Source organism: Peromyscus californicus, unplaced genomic scaffold, assembly GCF_007827085.1.
Source record: "Peromyscus californicus insignis strain IS unplaced genomic scaffold, ASM782708v3 Scaffold_5__1_contigs__length_169319896, whole genome shotgun sequence".
NCBI classification, from domain to species: Eukaryota; Metazoa; Chordata; class Mammalia; order Rodentia; family Cricetidae; genus Peromyscus; species Peromyscus californicus.
Window position 1 is genome coordinate 129,715,024 of NW_026294573.1, and position 15,416 is coordinate 129,730,439.

The 15,416-nt window shown below is 41.1% G+C and overlaps 1 protein-coding gene across 1 annotated transcript in view; it reads right to left on the reverse strand.

The window, feature by feature from the left end:
- Positions 1-742: 742 nt before the first annotated feature.
- Cpa6 (carboxypeptidase A6) overlaps positions 743-15,416 on the reverse strand; it is a 308,045-nt gene continuing 293,371 nt past the window's right edge. Inside the window, exons 9-11 of the mRNA XM_052717678.1 lie at positions 12,220-12,422; positions 4,249-4,333; positions 743-1,181 (exon numbers count right to left, since the gene is read on the reverse strand). Coding sequence (XP_052573638.1) covers positions 994-1,181; positions 4,249-4,333; positions 12,220-12,422 — 476 coding nt within the window. The 3' untranslated portion in view covers positions 743-993. The remainder of the gene's footprint in view (positions 1,182-4,248; positions 4,334-12,219; positions 12,423-15,416) is intronic.

Sequence of the window (15,416 nt, forward strand, 5' to 3'; positions counted from 1 at the left end):
CAGGCGGGCCTTGAACTCACAGAGATCTGCCTACATCTGTCTCCAAGTGCAGGGATTAAAAGTGTGGGCTACCACCACCCTGATAACTTTTCTTTTCTTTTTTTTTTGTAAAGTGGGATTCTCAGAATATAAATGTAAGCCACTCAATCTTGCTGTTATTTACTCTTTGACAATTTCATATATGTGTACCATGTGTTTGGATCATTTTCACCCCTTCTCCTCTCTTAACCCTGTCCTACTCCCTTTGGATGTCTTTTTTTCCTAACACATCCTCCTCCTCCTCCTTTCTCACTCTTTTTTTTAAATAACCTAGAGTTTAATTAGGGTTGTTTGCTTGCATGCACACGAGTGTGGGGTTATTTACTAGATCCTAACAGACTTAGCAGTAACTATACATCTGAAGAAAAATAACCTCCCTGTTTCCCAGCAGCCCTTAACCACCACTACATTCCCAGTTAGTGGGGAGCCTCAGGCACCCCTCCTCTGCCTGTGATTCAGTGTTGCTGGGAACCATAGCTGCTGTGGGTTCAGGACTCTACTGAAACACTTGCCAGACTTTGTATGGGTGGAAACAGTGCACTAAACTGAGATGAATGTGTGCATAATGTTAGTCTTTGAAAAATTATATATTTATTAAGAAATACAGATGAGTTTTTCCATTTCAAACAAGAACCAAGTAATTAAACATCATTGGTAACCCAGATCTTAATCGAGGGCATAGAGGTTGATTGAAGGGAAATCCTCAATTAATTTGTACACTTCTTGAGACAAAGGAATTTGAAAACATTCCCTTCCCCCTGTAATCAGATAAGACTCTAAAGGGATATAAAGTGGATTTTCTTCTCATTCGAAAGCAGGCTGTGCCCTAATTTTCTATTGTTATAAAGTGTCAAATTGCATGAAAAGATCCTTTAAGGTCACAGTTACTTTGGCTAAACAGCCTTTTGGTCAGAATCTGCTTTCTCTAGGTTGGTAGAACAGACCTTGTTTCTCTCAAGGACACTTCTTTAGCAGATGCATTGTGATATTCTTCACAGCCAGCATGGTCTCTGTGCAGGTAGGTTTAATGAGCATCTCGGGCAGTAAAAATCCAAATTGCCCAGTGTCTCGCAGTTCAAAAGCAAATGCATAGGGAATTCCATTTTTATAAGCCCAATCCATTGAGTTACCGGAGCTTACGTCTAAAAGTCAAAAAGAAACATTCACTTCACTAAAGAGTGTGCATTAGTTTTCACACACACACACACACACACACACACACACACACACACACACACACACACACGCACACACACACACTGCACATTCACTAAACTACCAAATCCTTCCAATGAAGTAACACTTTACTAAGAATGATTTAAGATAGATGGCTAAGCAGGCAAACTTCTTGCTACATAGGACTTGAGTTCGATCATGGAACCCACGTAAAGATGGAAGGAGAGAACAGACTCCACCCAGTTGTCCTATGACCTCCATACGCATGCTGCTATACACAAAGGAATAATGAACAAAAATTAAAAGAATAAATTAACAGTAGTTCTTTGGCCTCTGGCTCATGAATCTTACAAATCATACTTGCTATCATCTTTGGGGATCTGGTCTAGGCATTAATGCTGTGCCAAGGTGAAGCCCTCGGTTTCTCAACCTCAGTTCCCACAACATTTCCCTTTACCCTTGTATTACTCACTTTATTCACAAATAAGCAATCTACACTGAGAACCTGGGTTCTGATGACACAGTTCTTTTCTTTCAAGGTCTGGGAAATTGGAATTCTGTTTCCTGAAGCCCCTTATTTCCTTCACCTCCCCGGTTCTCTCATTCCTGTTGATCCCTTCCTGCCCTGAGGATTTAAACTCTGGTCTTCATGCTTGGTTCAGTAAACACTTTATCCACCGAGCACTGAGCTCCTTTTTTTTTTTTTTTTTTTTTGGTTTTGGTTTTGGTTTTTTGAGACATGTTGAAGTTAAAACCTTCCTTTTAAATAGGAAAAAGGGGGGGAAATGATGGGTGATATTGTTCTGTATATTGTGAATACGTGTTGATCTGATTGGTTGATAAATAAAGCTGTTTGGCCAGTAGTGAGGCAGAACAGGGTTAGGCGGGACATTCTAACTAGAGAGAAAGAAGGAGAAAGGCAGAACAGAGGAGATGCTGTCAGCTGCCACCATGAGAAGCAAGATGTAAAGGTACCGGTAAGCCACGAGCCACGTGGCCAAGTATAGATTTATAGAAATGGGTTAATTTAAGATGTAAGATCTAGCTAGCGAGAAACCTGAGCCAGTAGATCCTACAGTTCATAATTAATATAAGCCTTTGTGTGTTCATTTGGGTCTGAGCAGCTGTGGGACCGCAGGGCCATAGGAGCTGGGCGGGATCAGAAAAACTTTCAGCTACAGTTTCTCTGTGTAGCTCTGATTGTCCTAGAACTTGCACTTTAGACCAGGCTGACCTCAAACTCACAGAGATCCACCTGCCTCTGCCTCATGAGTGCTGTGATTAAAGGTGTGGGACACCATTACCTGGCCTTTTTTTAAACAAACAAACAAACAAAAAACAAACAAAAAACCCAACAGAGTCTCATTATGTAGCCCTAACCTGGCCTGAAACTTGCTATAGAGACTAAACTGGCTAGAACTCACTATATAGACCAAGACGGCTTTCATCAGTCCTCTTTCCTCTAACTCCAGAGTGCTGGGATCACAAGCTGCTCTGTTACCTCTCAGATTCCTTTGGCTTTGGCTAAGGACAGAAAATGTGCTGTGGCTCCAGTGTTCCTCTGCACAGAGTACAAATAGATAGAGTACAGAGATAGCAGGTGCCAAGCATTGCATCATGGTGATGTGACAGACTCATTTCTATGGTAACAGATTGTTCTCTGTAAGTATAATAGTGTGGCTATGCTTTGTACCAAAATGAGCATGCTGGTAAGACTTAGAAAATGACAAAATTGTCAATATAGGTATTACATTGGTATCGGTAGGTATGTGATTGATTGGAAATGCTACTTTCCCCTTTCAAGAGAGCTATTAAATGGCAGTTCTAAAGTCAGGCAAAGTAGCTGTGGCTGGGGCAGAAGGATGGCAAATTTAATGTAAACGTTGGCTATATATCAAGACCATGTGAGTAAGGAAGGGAGGGGGAGTAGGAGGGGCAGAGAAAAGGTGAGTCAGAGGGAAAAGTGGGGGGTGGGTAGAGGGAGGGGAGATAAAAGGGAGGTAGGTGGGAAGATAGACAGGGAGGGAGCTGAAACCATTTTAAAAGGTCAACATGGACCTACGATCATGAACTATGGAATAAACCCACTGACACTTGTGCCCTTCTCATTTTTAATATAAACTTATTTGACCTGTAATGTTAATGAACAAATTGACCTTTCTTGAAGAAAATGAGGGGTAAGACAGTAAGACTATGTAAAGAAATCAAGGAGAAATTTGGCCTTATGGAGGAACATAATCAGATTCCAGTTAAATGCACACACACACACACACACACACACACACACACACACACACACACACACACCCGATCACATGCACACAGACGTTCACATATGCATGCTTCTTCACTAGATTTTCCCGATAACAATAAATTGTAGAATTTGGAAGGCCACAAGAAATGATGTAATCCAATTACTCATGTTGCATTTGGAGAAATTAAAAAGCCAGAATTAATCAATACCCTGGCCAGGACAACACATCTGGCAGGCTCAGGAATAGAATCCATACCATACAGTATCCAAGTTCTTTCCATATCCTTAGTTCCTCTTTATTTTATATAAAAGAAACACTTTAAAACCAGTCTTCAAGAGAAAATCACGATGAAGATGCTGTATAGAAAATGACATTTCATAACAGGAACGGTGGAGATGAAGGATAAAAGGGAAGCTCTTGGAGAGCTGAAACATTTACTTCATTATCTTCCTGAGGCCATTTCCACACTTACAGTCCTTACAGATTGCTTAAGGAGCCCATTTTGGTACTTTCCACTGTCAGGGGATCTCAATTCAACTTACAGTCATTACCGCACGCTTAGCATATTCTCTGCTTAGAATTGGCTTAAATTGGTACAGCAGTTTTTGTCAAGCCATGGAAAGTGAATCAGATATCAACTCTTCCCATCTTCTTTGGCTAATCTGATCGTCACAAATTTTGCTTCAGGGAGAGCACACTTTTCTTCTTAAAGGGAAGTCATGGCACAGGATATTGGTTCAAGAGAGATGATTCTATACAACATGCACAGGAAACTTACACAATGTTTGGGAGGCCGGGCCATATCTGTACCGTATCCCATGGACTGACCGAAGTGCCTTCACAGCTTTGTGAGCTGCGAATTCCTGTGAGGGCGAAATGGAGAAACTGGGTCACTTGTATTGCTGCACTGAAACTTCTAGAAATGCTGGCATATTGCTTGAGCCTCATTGGTGGTCAACAGAGAGAGCAGAGAGGGCTCACTAGTTAACAGCTATATTTAATAATAGTAACTTGTGATGTTAATAGTATATTTTGCAACACACTTTATTATTGTTATTTTTTATAGTGCTGAGGATCAAAGCACATTTTAAAACATAAACTTTTGATTTGGTTGATCCCCACACAAACCAATGATAGACAGCAGTTCTATTTTGTAGACGAGAAAAAGAAGGTTCAGTGAGGTTGAAGCAGTGTCCTGGGGTGACCCAGCAAAGAATGGGTGAGCTATGACAAGTGCTCATATTTCCTGAAGCTACTGAGGTGTTCTGCCCTCCTCCCTTTATCTCAGGAGCACTTATTTCTGTGCATTACAAGATAATTGACAGGGCTGTGAAAATGTCAATCTTATCTCCAATTCATATCCTGCCCTTAGCAACGTGTCTGTATATATAACAGATACTTAATCGATATTTCTCATAGGAATGTTGAAGAAGCATAAGTCTGCAAGAGTATTCAGACAATCATATTGATCCACAAGCATGTATTTCAGTAGGTCTACACAGATATTTCAAATGCATCTGGATCAATGAAGAAACCACCAATAAAATGACTGGCTACCTTTACGCCATGTGTTTGTTCCTGCTGGGAACAAGAATATCAATTTAACGACACCTCCTGACTTCTGAGGTTACAGAACCTCTCACAAAGCTAAGTCAAGCTGCTGCTAAGATGCAGGAAGTAAGAGGAAAAAACAACACACACACACACACACACACACACACACACACACACACACACACACACCTCAACATGGTCAAAATCCTAAATGGCAGGTATTTTAACAGAACAGTACTGTTCTTTAAAACTTTTTCAGATGCTGTCAAAGGACTAGTTTTAGTGAGGGTTTAGACAGGAATTAGATGACAAATAAGAGGAAAGAAGTATGCTGAAACCAGCACACAACTCTCCCATTTCAATTTGCCTGTGAATAATTTAATACTTCATTTGAAGCACCCTGGGGAACATGCTGGTGTGTGGTGGAGCGAGCCTCTGGTGACTGTCCTTGTTACGTTCAGGAATACACATGGCATTGTTTGCCAATTTGTGGCTACTCCAGGGCAGGGCTCCGGGCACTGGCAGACCATTTCACAGTGATCTCACTGGTGGTGACATTCTTACAGGAGCCAATAGAAAAGAAATGTAAACATTGTCATGAGTCTATGGAAAAAATTCAATATTGTCTCCAATAGTCTTAGCAATATTCTATAGCAAATGCAAATGTTCTTACAGTTTGAAGATTATTGTGTTTTGCTGGTCAGGACATTTGTGTTTTCATTACTTTTGATGACTATGAAAAAATGTATTAAGAGACAAAACACTCCTTTGCTTATTTAGACAAGGTTTGTGCACAATTTTAACTGTTATTATACTGTTAGCATACAAAGGAATAGAATTCACTGTGGAATTTTCAAATATGCATCATAATACTTGGTTATAATTCATTCCATCCCCCTATTTTCCTGTCCCCTCCCTCCCTATAGACCCCCATTCTACCTAGTGTATTGCATTATCCTCTCTTCCCCCTTTCCTTTAAGATATCTTCCTCATTTTTCATGTCCTCTTTGAGTTTCACAACTAGAATACACACCCATACCCACCTTCACCCATGTCCCCCTGAGAGGTATTTAGATTGAGGCTCTTCATATGAGAGAAAACAGGAGGTAGTTGCCTTTTTGAGTTGGCTTGTTTTGTACCACAATGCTTTTTAGTTTTATCCATTTCTTCCTGCAAATGTTATGATTTTTCTTTATAGCTGAATAAATTTCCATTATGTCCATGGAGCACATTTTCTTCCTTCATCTGTCGGTGGGCATCTATGCTGGCCCCATGTCCTGGCTATTGTGAATAGAACAGCAATGAACATGGATGTTGACTTAGTCTTTTGGGTATATACCCAAGAGTAGTATAGCTGGCCCTTATGGTAGTTCTATTTTTAGTTTGGGGAGAACCTCCACATTGGTTTCCATGGTGGTTGTGTCAGTTTGCGGCTCTACCAATAGAGTACAAAGGTTAGTCTTTTACCATATCATTGCCAGCATTTATTGCTGGTCTTCTTGATGATGGTCATTCTGACTGGAGTGAGATGACTCTCAAGGCAATTTTAGTTTGCATTTTCCTCATGTTCAACACATTTTCACATATTTATTGGCCACTTGTAATTTTTTTGGGGGGAAACATATTCAGTCATTAGTCCATTTATTGATGGGGATGTTTGTTTTAGGGGTGTTTGACTTTGGTAGGTCTTTGTATATTTTAGATAGCAGTCTCAAACTGAACATAGTTGGCAAAGATTTCTTCGCCATTTTGTAGGCTCCTCCAGTCTGCTGACTGTTTCCTTTGCTGTGCAGAAAGGTTCTAATTTCATGGAACCCCCTTTCCCAGTTTGGAAGATTACTTCTTGTGCTATTGGAGATCTTTTCAGATAATCCTTGTCTAAATCTTGAAGCATTTTACCTATGTTTTTCTCTAATAGTCTCAAAACTTTACATTTCAGCCTTTGATCCATTTTTAATTTATTTTTGAGCAGGGTGAGAGATCTGGGTGTAGTCATTTCATTATTCTACACATGGTTATTCCAATTTCCCTGCACAATTTGCTGATGAGGCTATCTTCATGTCAGGGATTTTTTTTTCAACCTGTAAAAACCAACTATATGGTTTGTGTAATGTCTTTGTTAAGATTCTATTGCTGTGAAGAGAGGCCATGACCCGGACAACTCAAATAAAGGAAAGCATTTAATTGGGTCTTGCTTAAAATTCAGAGGTTTAGTCCATTACCATCATGGTGGGAGCATGGTGAGGTGCAGGCAGATAGGGCATTGGAGAGGTAGCTGAGAGTTCTCCATCTGGGTTGGCAGGCAGCAGGAAGAGACAGTGAGCCACTAGGCCTGGCTTGAGCTTCTGAGACCTCAAAGCCTGCTTCTAGTGACACACTTCCTCCAACAAGGTCACACCTACTCCAACAAGACCACACCTCCTAATAGTGTTATTCCCTACGAGCTTATGGGGGACATTTTCATTCAGACTACCACATGTGACGATTGTGTGTGTGTGTGTGTGTGTGTGTGTGTGTGTGTGTGTGTGCCCTCTATTTCACTCTATTGGCCCACATGTTTATTTTTTAATGCAGTACCATGCTGTTTTTGCTGCCACGGCTCTGTGGCATAACTTGAGATGAGGTGTTTTGATGCCCCTAACATCGATTTTTCTGCTCTGGATATTTCGGTCCTTCGTCCTTACATAGGAATTTTAGGGCTACTTTTTCTCCTTCTGTGACTGCTGTTACTGGAACTTTAAAAACATTTAAAAAGTATTAAATTTTTTGGCTTTTTATGTGTATGAGTATTTCTGCATGTATGTTTGTGCATCACATGCATGCCTGGTGTCTGTGGAGGCCAAAAGAGGGCATCAGATCCCTCTGGAACCGGAATTACAGTTATGAGCTACCATGTAGTTGCTGGGAATTGAACCCAGGTCCTCTGGAAGATCAACCAGGGCTCTTAACTGCTGAACTACCTCTCCAGCCCCATGTTACTGGAATTTTGATAGGGATTATCAACTCTATAGGTCACTTTCGGTAATGCAGGCATTTTCATAACTTTAATTCTATCCACCTATGAGCTCAAGAGGTATCACATCTCCTGTGTCTTCTTCAGTACAGAAGAAACAAGGTTAAGTAAAAGGGAGAGGAAGAGCAGTGGAGAATACTGTTGTGGAAAGAAAAGAGAAAACAAAACAAAACAAAAAGCAAAAAACCCAAAAGTTTTCCCAAGAAAGAAGAAGTTCAAATGTACAAATGGATTCATTTGTGAAGTGAGGAGGGGTTAAAAGAGGAAAGCTTTTATTTTGAAATAAAAACGAGTATGGTAAAATAAAAGAAACATTACTTAAAGGTATAGTAAAAAGAAGAAAAGAGGTGGGCACAGGCAAGAGAAGAGAACAGCATGAAATGATTACCCTATAATAAAAAAAATATAAGCAAGGTTAGGTGATTGTATGAAGGGAAATAAAACATAAAAAGAAAAAAATTAAATGTGACAAAGTAAAAGTACCCCCCCCCCCCCAAAAAAAGGGCAAAAAGTGGAAAAAAATGAAGCCCTTGGTCTTCAAATTTGGAGACTGCCAGTTATGTTCACCAGGAACTATAAGCCAGAAGACCTTGTGAATCTTATCTTTCTGAGTATTCATTCTTGCTAGTGTTGGGCCTGCATTAGACCGGTGTGTGATGTCCTCCGGGGGTGTCTGCACTTAGGCTTGTATGTAGGGTGCTGGGCAGATCTCTCCTTTCCTGAGATTCCCTCACCACATTACCCACTGGGGTACCTAATGTTTTTGCTTTGTCTCTCCCAAGTGCATCGGGAGGGACAAAGGAGAGGAACCAACCCACAGCAGTGAGGCATGGTGAGGTGGATGGAGGGCCTGTCTTTGGACTTCCAGGTTCTCCTGAGCGTCAACACTGTGATTGGAGGGGTGCAGCTGTCAGTATCAAGGCACATCTGCGGAACTTCGGCACACGGTGCTCTCCAGCAGTGAGCAGTGGATAGGGACGGTCGACTACGGTTATTCTCAGTGGACCTGATTTGCTCCCGCTGCTGAGGGTGGGGTTCTCTTTGCCTTAGCAGAACCTCTTTTTTTTTTCTTTTTCAAAATCAACACCTTTTTTTTCATTGTCAGAGAATCTGCTTGCTCTACAACTCCCAGGGATGTCTCTCACCTTGGGGCTGTGGCAAGTTAAATTGAGTCTCCCTGATTGGGGGCTGTTGCCTGTTCTCAGGTCTTCAGCAGGGTGGCTCAGTTTTAGGATGCTGCCTAGCCACTGCCCTCCGAATCATACAGAGTCACAAAACGGAATTCCGTTCTGCTGGGCACATCCACACTGAAACGTCACTGCACCATCAAAACCCACAACTGGCTTTGAGGCTTGTGGGGACTGTGGGCTTTGTCTGGTAGAAACCCCCAGTCTCTTCACCAAGGCTGCCTGGCTTTCCTTTCTGATGAGGCTTCTTATCCCCGCCACACCCTGTCCCCAGCCCCACTGGAACCATGTTTATCTTGGTGTCGTCCTTTTTATGGTCACTCTCCCTCTCTCTGCACTTACCCAATTTATTATCATGACCTGTGAGAATTTTAAAGCTCTTCTTTTCTTTAGAATGGAGTCTAGTTTTCTCATTCTGACTCTTGTCTTGGACTAGGTAAATTGGAGGCAGCTTCCAGGCTGCCATTACACCTGAAAGTCTAGTTCCCACCTCTTCGAGTTCCCTGTTCTTCTGGCGTTCTAGTTGCACATACTATGCTGATAAGTGGTTTAGATATGATCTATCCATAAAGAGTGGGCATTTCATCTTCCTCCCCTCCAAAATTGTTTTCAGGGTGGCACAGACATAGGGGATCTCTTCCTTTCCCAATTGTCTCCTTTCAATTGTCCAAAAGGACATTTGTTGGCCCTCAGCTAAGCAAGAAGCACACTTTTATTGAAATATTTCCATATTTAAAGTAGTTTAATGGATGACTTTTAAAAGTTACCAGAAGCATAGGCTCTTACATATTGGTGGAATATTTTAAAGAATTTTAATAGGATGTGATGATTTCTTATTAACATTCAGAGATTTCTTAGTTCCTGAAAATTTTTCGTCTTAGTTTTAGCGATTTAGTTTATGCTTAGCCCATTCCAGATTTCTCTCCCCTGCCTCACTCTACCCATATACCTTTGTATTATAAGTATGTGTTGGTACATGTGCCTGTACCTGTGTGTGTGCGTGTGCGTGTTCGTGTGCGTGTGTGTGTGTGCGTGTGTGTGTGTGTGTGTGTGTGTGTGTATGTGTGTGTGTTTGAGGCCAGAGTAGGTGTTGGGGGTCCTCTTCTATCACTCTGACACTTTCTTTTGAGGCAGGGTCTCTCCCTCAGCTGGAAACTCAGTTGTTTTTTTTGGCTAGGCTGGTAGTCAGCATGGCCCAGCAATTTTCATATTTCTGTCCCCCAAAGTGCTGGAGTTACAGACCATGCTTAACTTTTTTTTTTTTTTTTTGGTTTTTCGAGACAGGGTTTCTCTGTGTAGCTTTGCGCCTTTCCTGGAACTCACTTGGTAGCCCAGGCTGGCCTCGAACTCACAGAGATCCGATGCTTAACTTTTTACATGGGTATTGGGGATCTGAATTCCGGTCCTCATTCATGCTTGTACAACAAGCACCCTGAACCTTTGAGCCACTATTTTGACAGTGTCCACCCCAGATTCCAAAACGATGTCACTCTTGACTTGCAGATTGAATGGTGAGGTGCTGTGGTGGGGGTGGGGTTCAGTTCTGTGTGTGTTGCATGTTCAGCAGCACCCTTGGCCTCTATGCTATACATGCCAATTGCATCCCTCATCCCTGGTGTAGCAGTCTAAGAAAGGGAGTGGAATTACGAATGGGCAGTACTCTGGTTGATTGTGCCATGCTAAGGAAAGCCTATAACATCCCTAGACAATGGGTCTGAAGTCTTCTGGTTTGGTGAGCACATAGGTTGTGCTGGAAGAAGGCATGCTTCGTGGCCTCCTGCCTCTGCTGAACCTTGCATCATGTGTGCTTTCTCTTTGGCTGTTCCCGGGGTTTGTGCTTTATAGGTTGGTAACAGTAAGTGAAGCATTTCTTGGGGATCTGTGAGTTGTTCCAGTAAATTATAGAAACTGAGGAGGACAGGTGTCCTGGGAACCTTGGACTTTTTAGCTGGTCTCTGGAGTGGATGCCATCTCATGGGACTTCATCCGTTACTTGTGGAGACTGATGGCAACCCTGGGCAGTTAGTGTCAGAACTGAAATTGGCCACTTGGTTGGTGATGGAGAAATGATGTTGGAAAAGGCGCCACACATTTAGTGTCAGGAGTTGAAGAAGAAAAAAAATAACCACAAACATTAAGTGTGTAGCACAATAAATGATCACAATGGGAACACATGCCTATCACCTTCCAGGTCAAGGAACAGAATAACAGCAATAACCCAGAACTCCCGTGCTTCCCCTGGTCACACACCCCTCCCTTTCCCCCAAAGGTAATTGCTATTTTGACTTCTAACACTATTTATTAGTTTTCCTTCGTTTTTGAACTTTATTGGCCTTCCGGTGCTGGAGGCTCTGAAATGGCTCCCTTAATGTGAATCATGCCCTGTAGGCAGCAGCTTGTTGTATCTGTGAGATAAGGAGAAAGGATCTCATCTTGTCTTTTTTACCTTTATGCAATCTAGCCCTGAAAGTCCCTTTCTCCTTAGGACCCGTATGATAGCTATGTGCCCAGAGACTTAGCAGCAGTAAGCAAACAACACTTAAAAATTAAAACTTGCTTTTAATTATTGAGTCAGACTATAATTTATGAACAATTATTGACTCAATAAAGTTAATTACAGTCCTGCATGTGTGACCAAAGCTATAATATTAATCAAATCCACCCTGACCTTTTCTGAATAACCTGTGGTAAGAATGTAAAATAGGTTTGAAATGATTGCATTTTGGGAAGCAGTAAGCAGTTAAAAGAAGCAACCCTGGAGCTAGACTTGGGGCTGAGTCTCTGCTATGACTCTGAGAGTTCTTGGCCTAACTACTTAATGGTCTCAATTTTCTCATCTGTAAAATGGAACCAAGAAAATTTATAAAGAGTAAATGAGTTCATGAGTATAAAATACTTGAATAAATGCATTTGCTACTATCACTAGTACTCAGAAGCGCAGTCTCAGAAAGAAAACCATGAAGCCTGACACACACATATAAGAACACATACTTACCACACAGCTAAAATTGGGGATTGTTGCATATTTGTAAGAATAGGGATACAGCAACATCTGTGCATAGGCGTGAAAGGACAGGTATGCCCTAATGCTTTTTCTGTGTTTGCGAAGGAAGTCAGCTACAGCCTTCACTTCCGGCTCAGATTCTGGGAAAGGACCACAGTAAGTATCATCACAAGGGTGGGTAGAGGCTCCTTCATCTGCAAGTCAGAAAACAAAATGGCTGCAGGGCTCAGGCAGGGAAGAACCCAGAAACACAAGCAAGCACTGTTAAACTGGGCCTTTTCTTATTTTCTAAACAATGGGTGATATTATTGAATAAGTAATCCAATTTCTCTTTACAGAAATCAATAATGAAAATTTTGAGCTGATTCAAGCCTATGTGCTGTGAGAGGGCCTGAGTGGGAGCCAGGGGCTGGCTGTAAAGCTCTAAGGAACACTTTGAATGAACATCTCTCTCAGCTGTTCATTATCCTGCTGGAGAAATAATTCTGTGTAATCCCTTACAGCAGGCTAGGCTTCTCATTTATATGCCCCACAACACCTGTACTTTCTTTTCATAACATTGAACGCACATGTAATTAGTGTTCAATATTTACCTGCTTAACATTCAGCTAGTGTTTGCACTGTTCTAGAAGCCTGGGACACAATGGACACAGCACAGGAGAAAAGCCTCATTCTATCAGAACCTGCACTGTCCCGGTTCTCTGTGGAACTCTCAACTCTTGCTGCCTACTTAGCAGCCAGGACAGTTGTATGAGAAGAGCTCTACATTTGTTTACTGAAGAATTCAATGTCCAATCAAAAGAAAGAGGCAGACATCTGAAAAAGCATCTGATAATACACAGATCTTGATAGAGCAAGAACATGAGGCCAGGACAGAACACAAGGTCCATTCTATTTTTAAATCAGAGATATCTAGTTTGACTTATAAAACCCAGGAAACTTCTCATCATGGGGAGCCACTATGTTAAAAAAAAACTTTTAAATTTGATCTATCTATCTATCTATCTATCTATCTATCTATCTATCTATCATCTATCTACCTATCTATCCATCCATCCATCAATCTATCCATCCATCCATCCATCCATCATCTATCTTTCTATTCTTTTGAGACAGGGTCTCATGGAACCCGGGCTGGCAGTGAACTCCTAACTGTCCCCCCTCAGCCTCCTTGGGTGCCAGGATTACGGGTGTGAGCCACCACGCTTGGCTCTAATGTTCATTTTTTAACATTTTTTTCAATGTCCATTTTTGTACAGAGCAGGCTTATTAAGAGAATGGAAGAAGCTAAGAAGCACTCTAAGAACCACAAAGTATTGCTGTTCTAAGAAACTGTGGCTATAGTTATAGTTTGTGAGTTTATGTCACACTGTTGGCTGTTATCATTCCCTTTCTTCCAGAAAACGATGCCTGCTCTTCAGTCACTGAACTCATGGCTTGGGTGAATACAGCTGAACAAACTAGTGAGTTGGTTTGAAGCATTCACAGAAGGGATAAAGGGCTAGAAAAATGAGACAGAAATAAAAGAATGCGAGTAGAATAAATATCAATGTGATTAGTAGGGCACCGAGAAGGACAGAAAAAAATAAACATTTGAAGAACTGGTAATTAAAATTGCTCCACAATGAAGGGAAAATTAAACAGACATTACCAAACAAAAGACAGATGGGAAAAATATCAACACTCGGACACAATAAAGTCTAAGGAAAGAAAATAATTCCAGAGAAAAAGATAAGCTGTTTAGAAAAAGAACAGGAGTCACATTAACATTTGACTTTTAAAATATTTTTATTTTTCTCTGTATAAGTGTTTGTCTTCGTGTGTATGTGTGTGCGTGTGTGTTTGTGTACCAAGTTCATACCTGGCACCAGAGAAGGTCACAAGAGGGTGCCAGGTTCCCTGGAACTCAACTTAAAGACCACTGTGAGCTGCTGTGTGGGTGCTGGAAACTGAACTTGGGTCTTTTGCTGCAACACTGAGTGCTGTTAACCACTGAGCCATCTCTCCAGCCTTGACATTTGAGTTTTCAACAATAGCATCAGGGATCTTGATTCCAATAATGTCTTTTTTTCCCCCCTTTGGGAGCTAGCACCAAATCTAGAGCCTTATAAGTATGCTGCCCGAGCTATGTCCCTAAGCCCTTCATTTTGGACAGGGTTTTGTCATGCAATCCTGCTTGTTTTCAAATTCTTGATTCTCCTGCCTCTGCCCTAAGAACTGTAGCACCTCAATTGGCTTCAAAGTTCTGTTTTGTTTTTTCTTTTAAAGGAAATTTGAGTGTTGACTTTTTTTATCTAGCTGAACTCTATTGAAATGTGAACATGGGATAAATATATTCTCTGGCATAAAAGGTTTCAAAGGTATATTGTACACTGATACTCTTTGAAAAATTCCTGGAGAAAATGTTTCAACAAAATAATACAATAAAAGTTATCTTTTAAAAGTGTACAATTCAGTTCTTTTAAAGATAAGTATAGAGCTGTGTAACTACCACTACATAATTCTAGAATGTTCACATTACTCCAAAAGTGTTACTTCATTAATGTGTATAGCTAGTATATATTAGTCAAAAACTTAAAAAATCAAATCAAATAAAAAATTTTCTAGAACATTCCAAGAAATGCAAACTGGTGGGAGATGGAGTGTGGGGATCAGAGGGAGTAAAATCCTGCTGAAATCCTGTATCGTTTTTTCAGTTTTTCTATTAGCATATATTATACATAATAATGGATTTCGTTATGACATTTCCATACATGAATATAATATATTTTGATTATATTCACCCTCAATTACAGTCTCTTGTCTCCCTCTCACTCATGTTGATCTAATTTGTCTTCCAACTTCAACTTTGCTCTCCTTTCTTCCTTTCTTCCTTCCTTCCTTCTCTCTCTCTCTTTCCCTCCCTCCCTCCCTCCCTTCCTCTCTCTTTCCCTCCCTCTCTTCTTTCCTTCTTCCTTTCTTTCTTTTGGTGTGTGTCAGCCAATAAGTTTAATTAAAGTTACATGCAGGAGCACAGACAACTTATGAACCACTGAAGAAAATGCTTCTGCCTCCCCAGCAACCATTAAACACCAATACCTTCTCACCCCAGCCCCAACAGCTAAGAGGTCTGGTGAGCTCCTTTGTTTCCACGATGGACTGTTGGTGGGCTCAAGAGGACTAGTCTTTTTTTTTTTTAAAGGAAATGT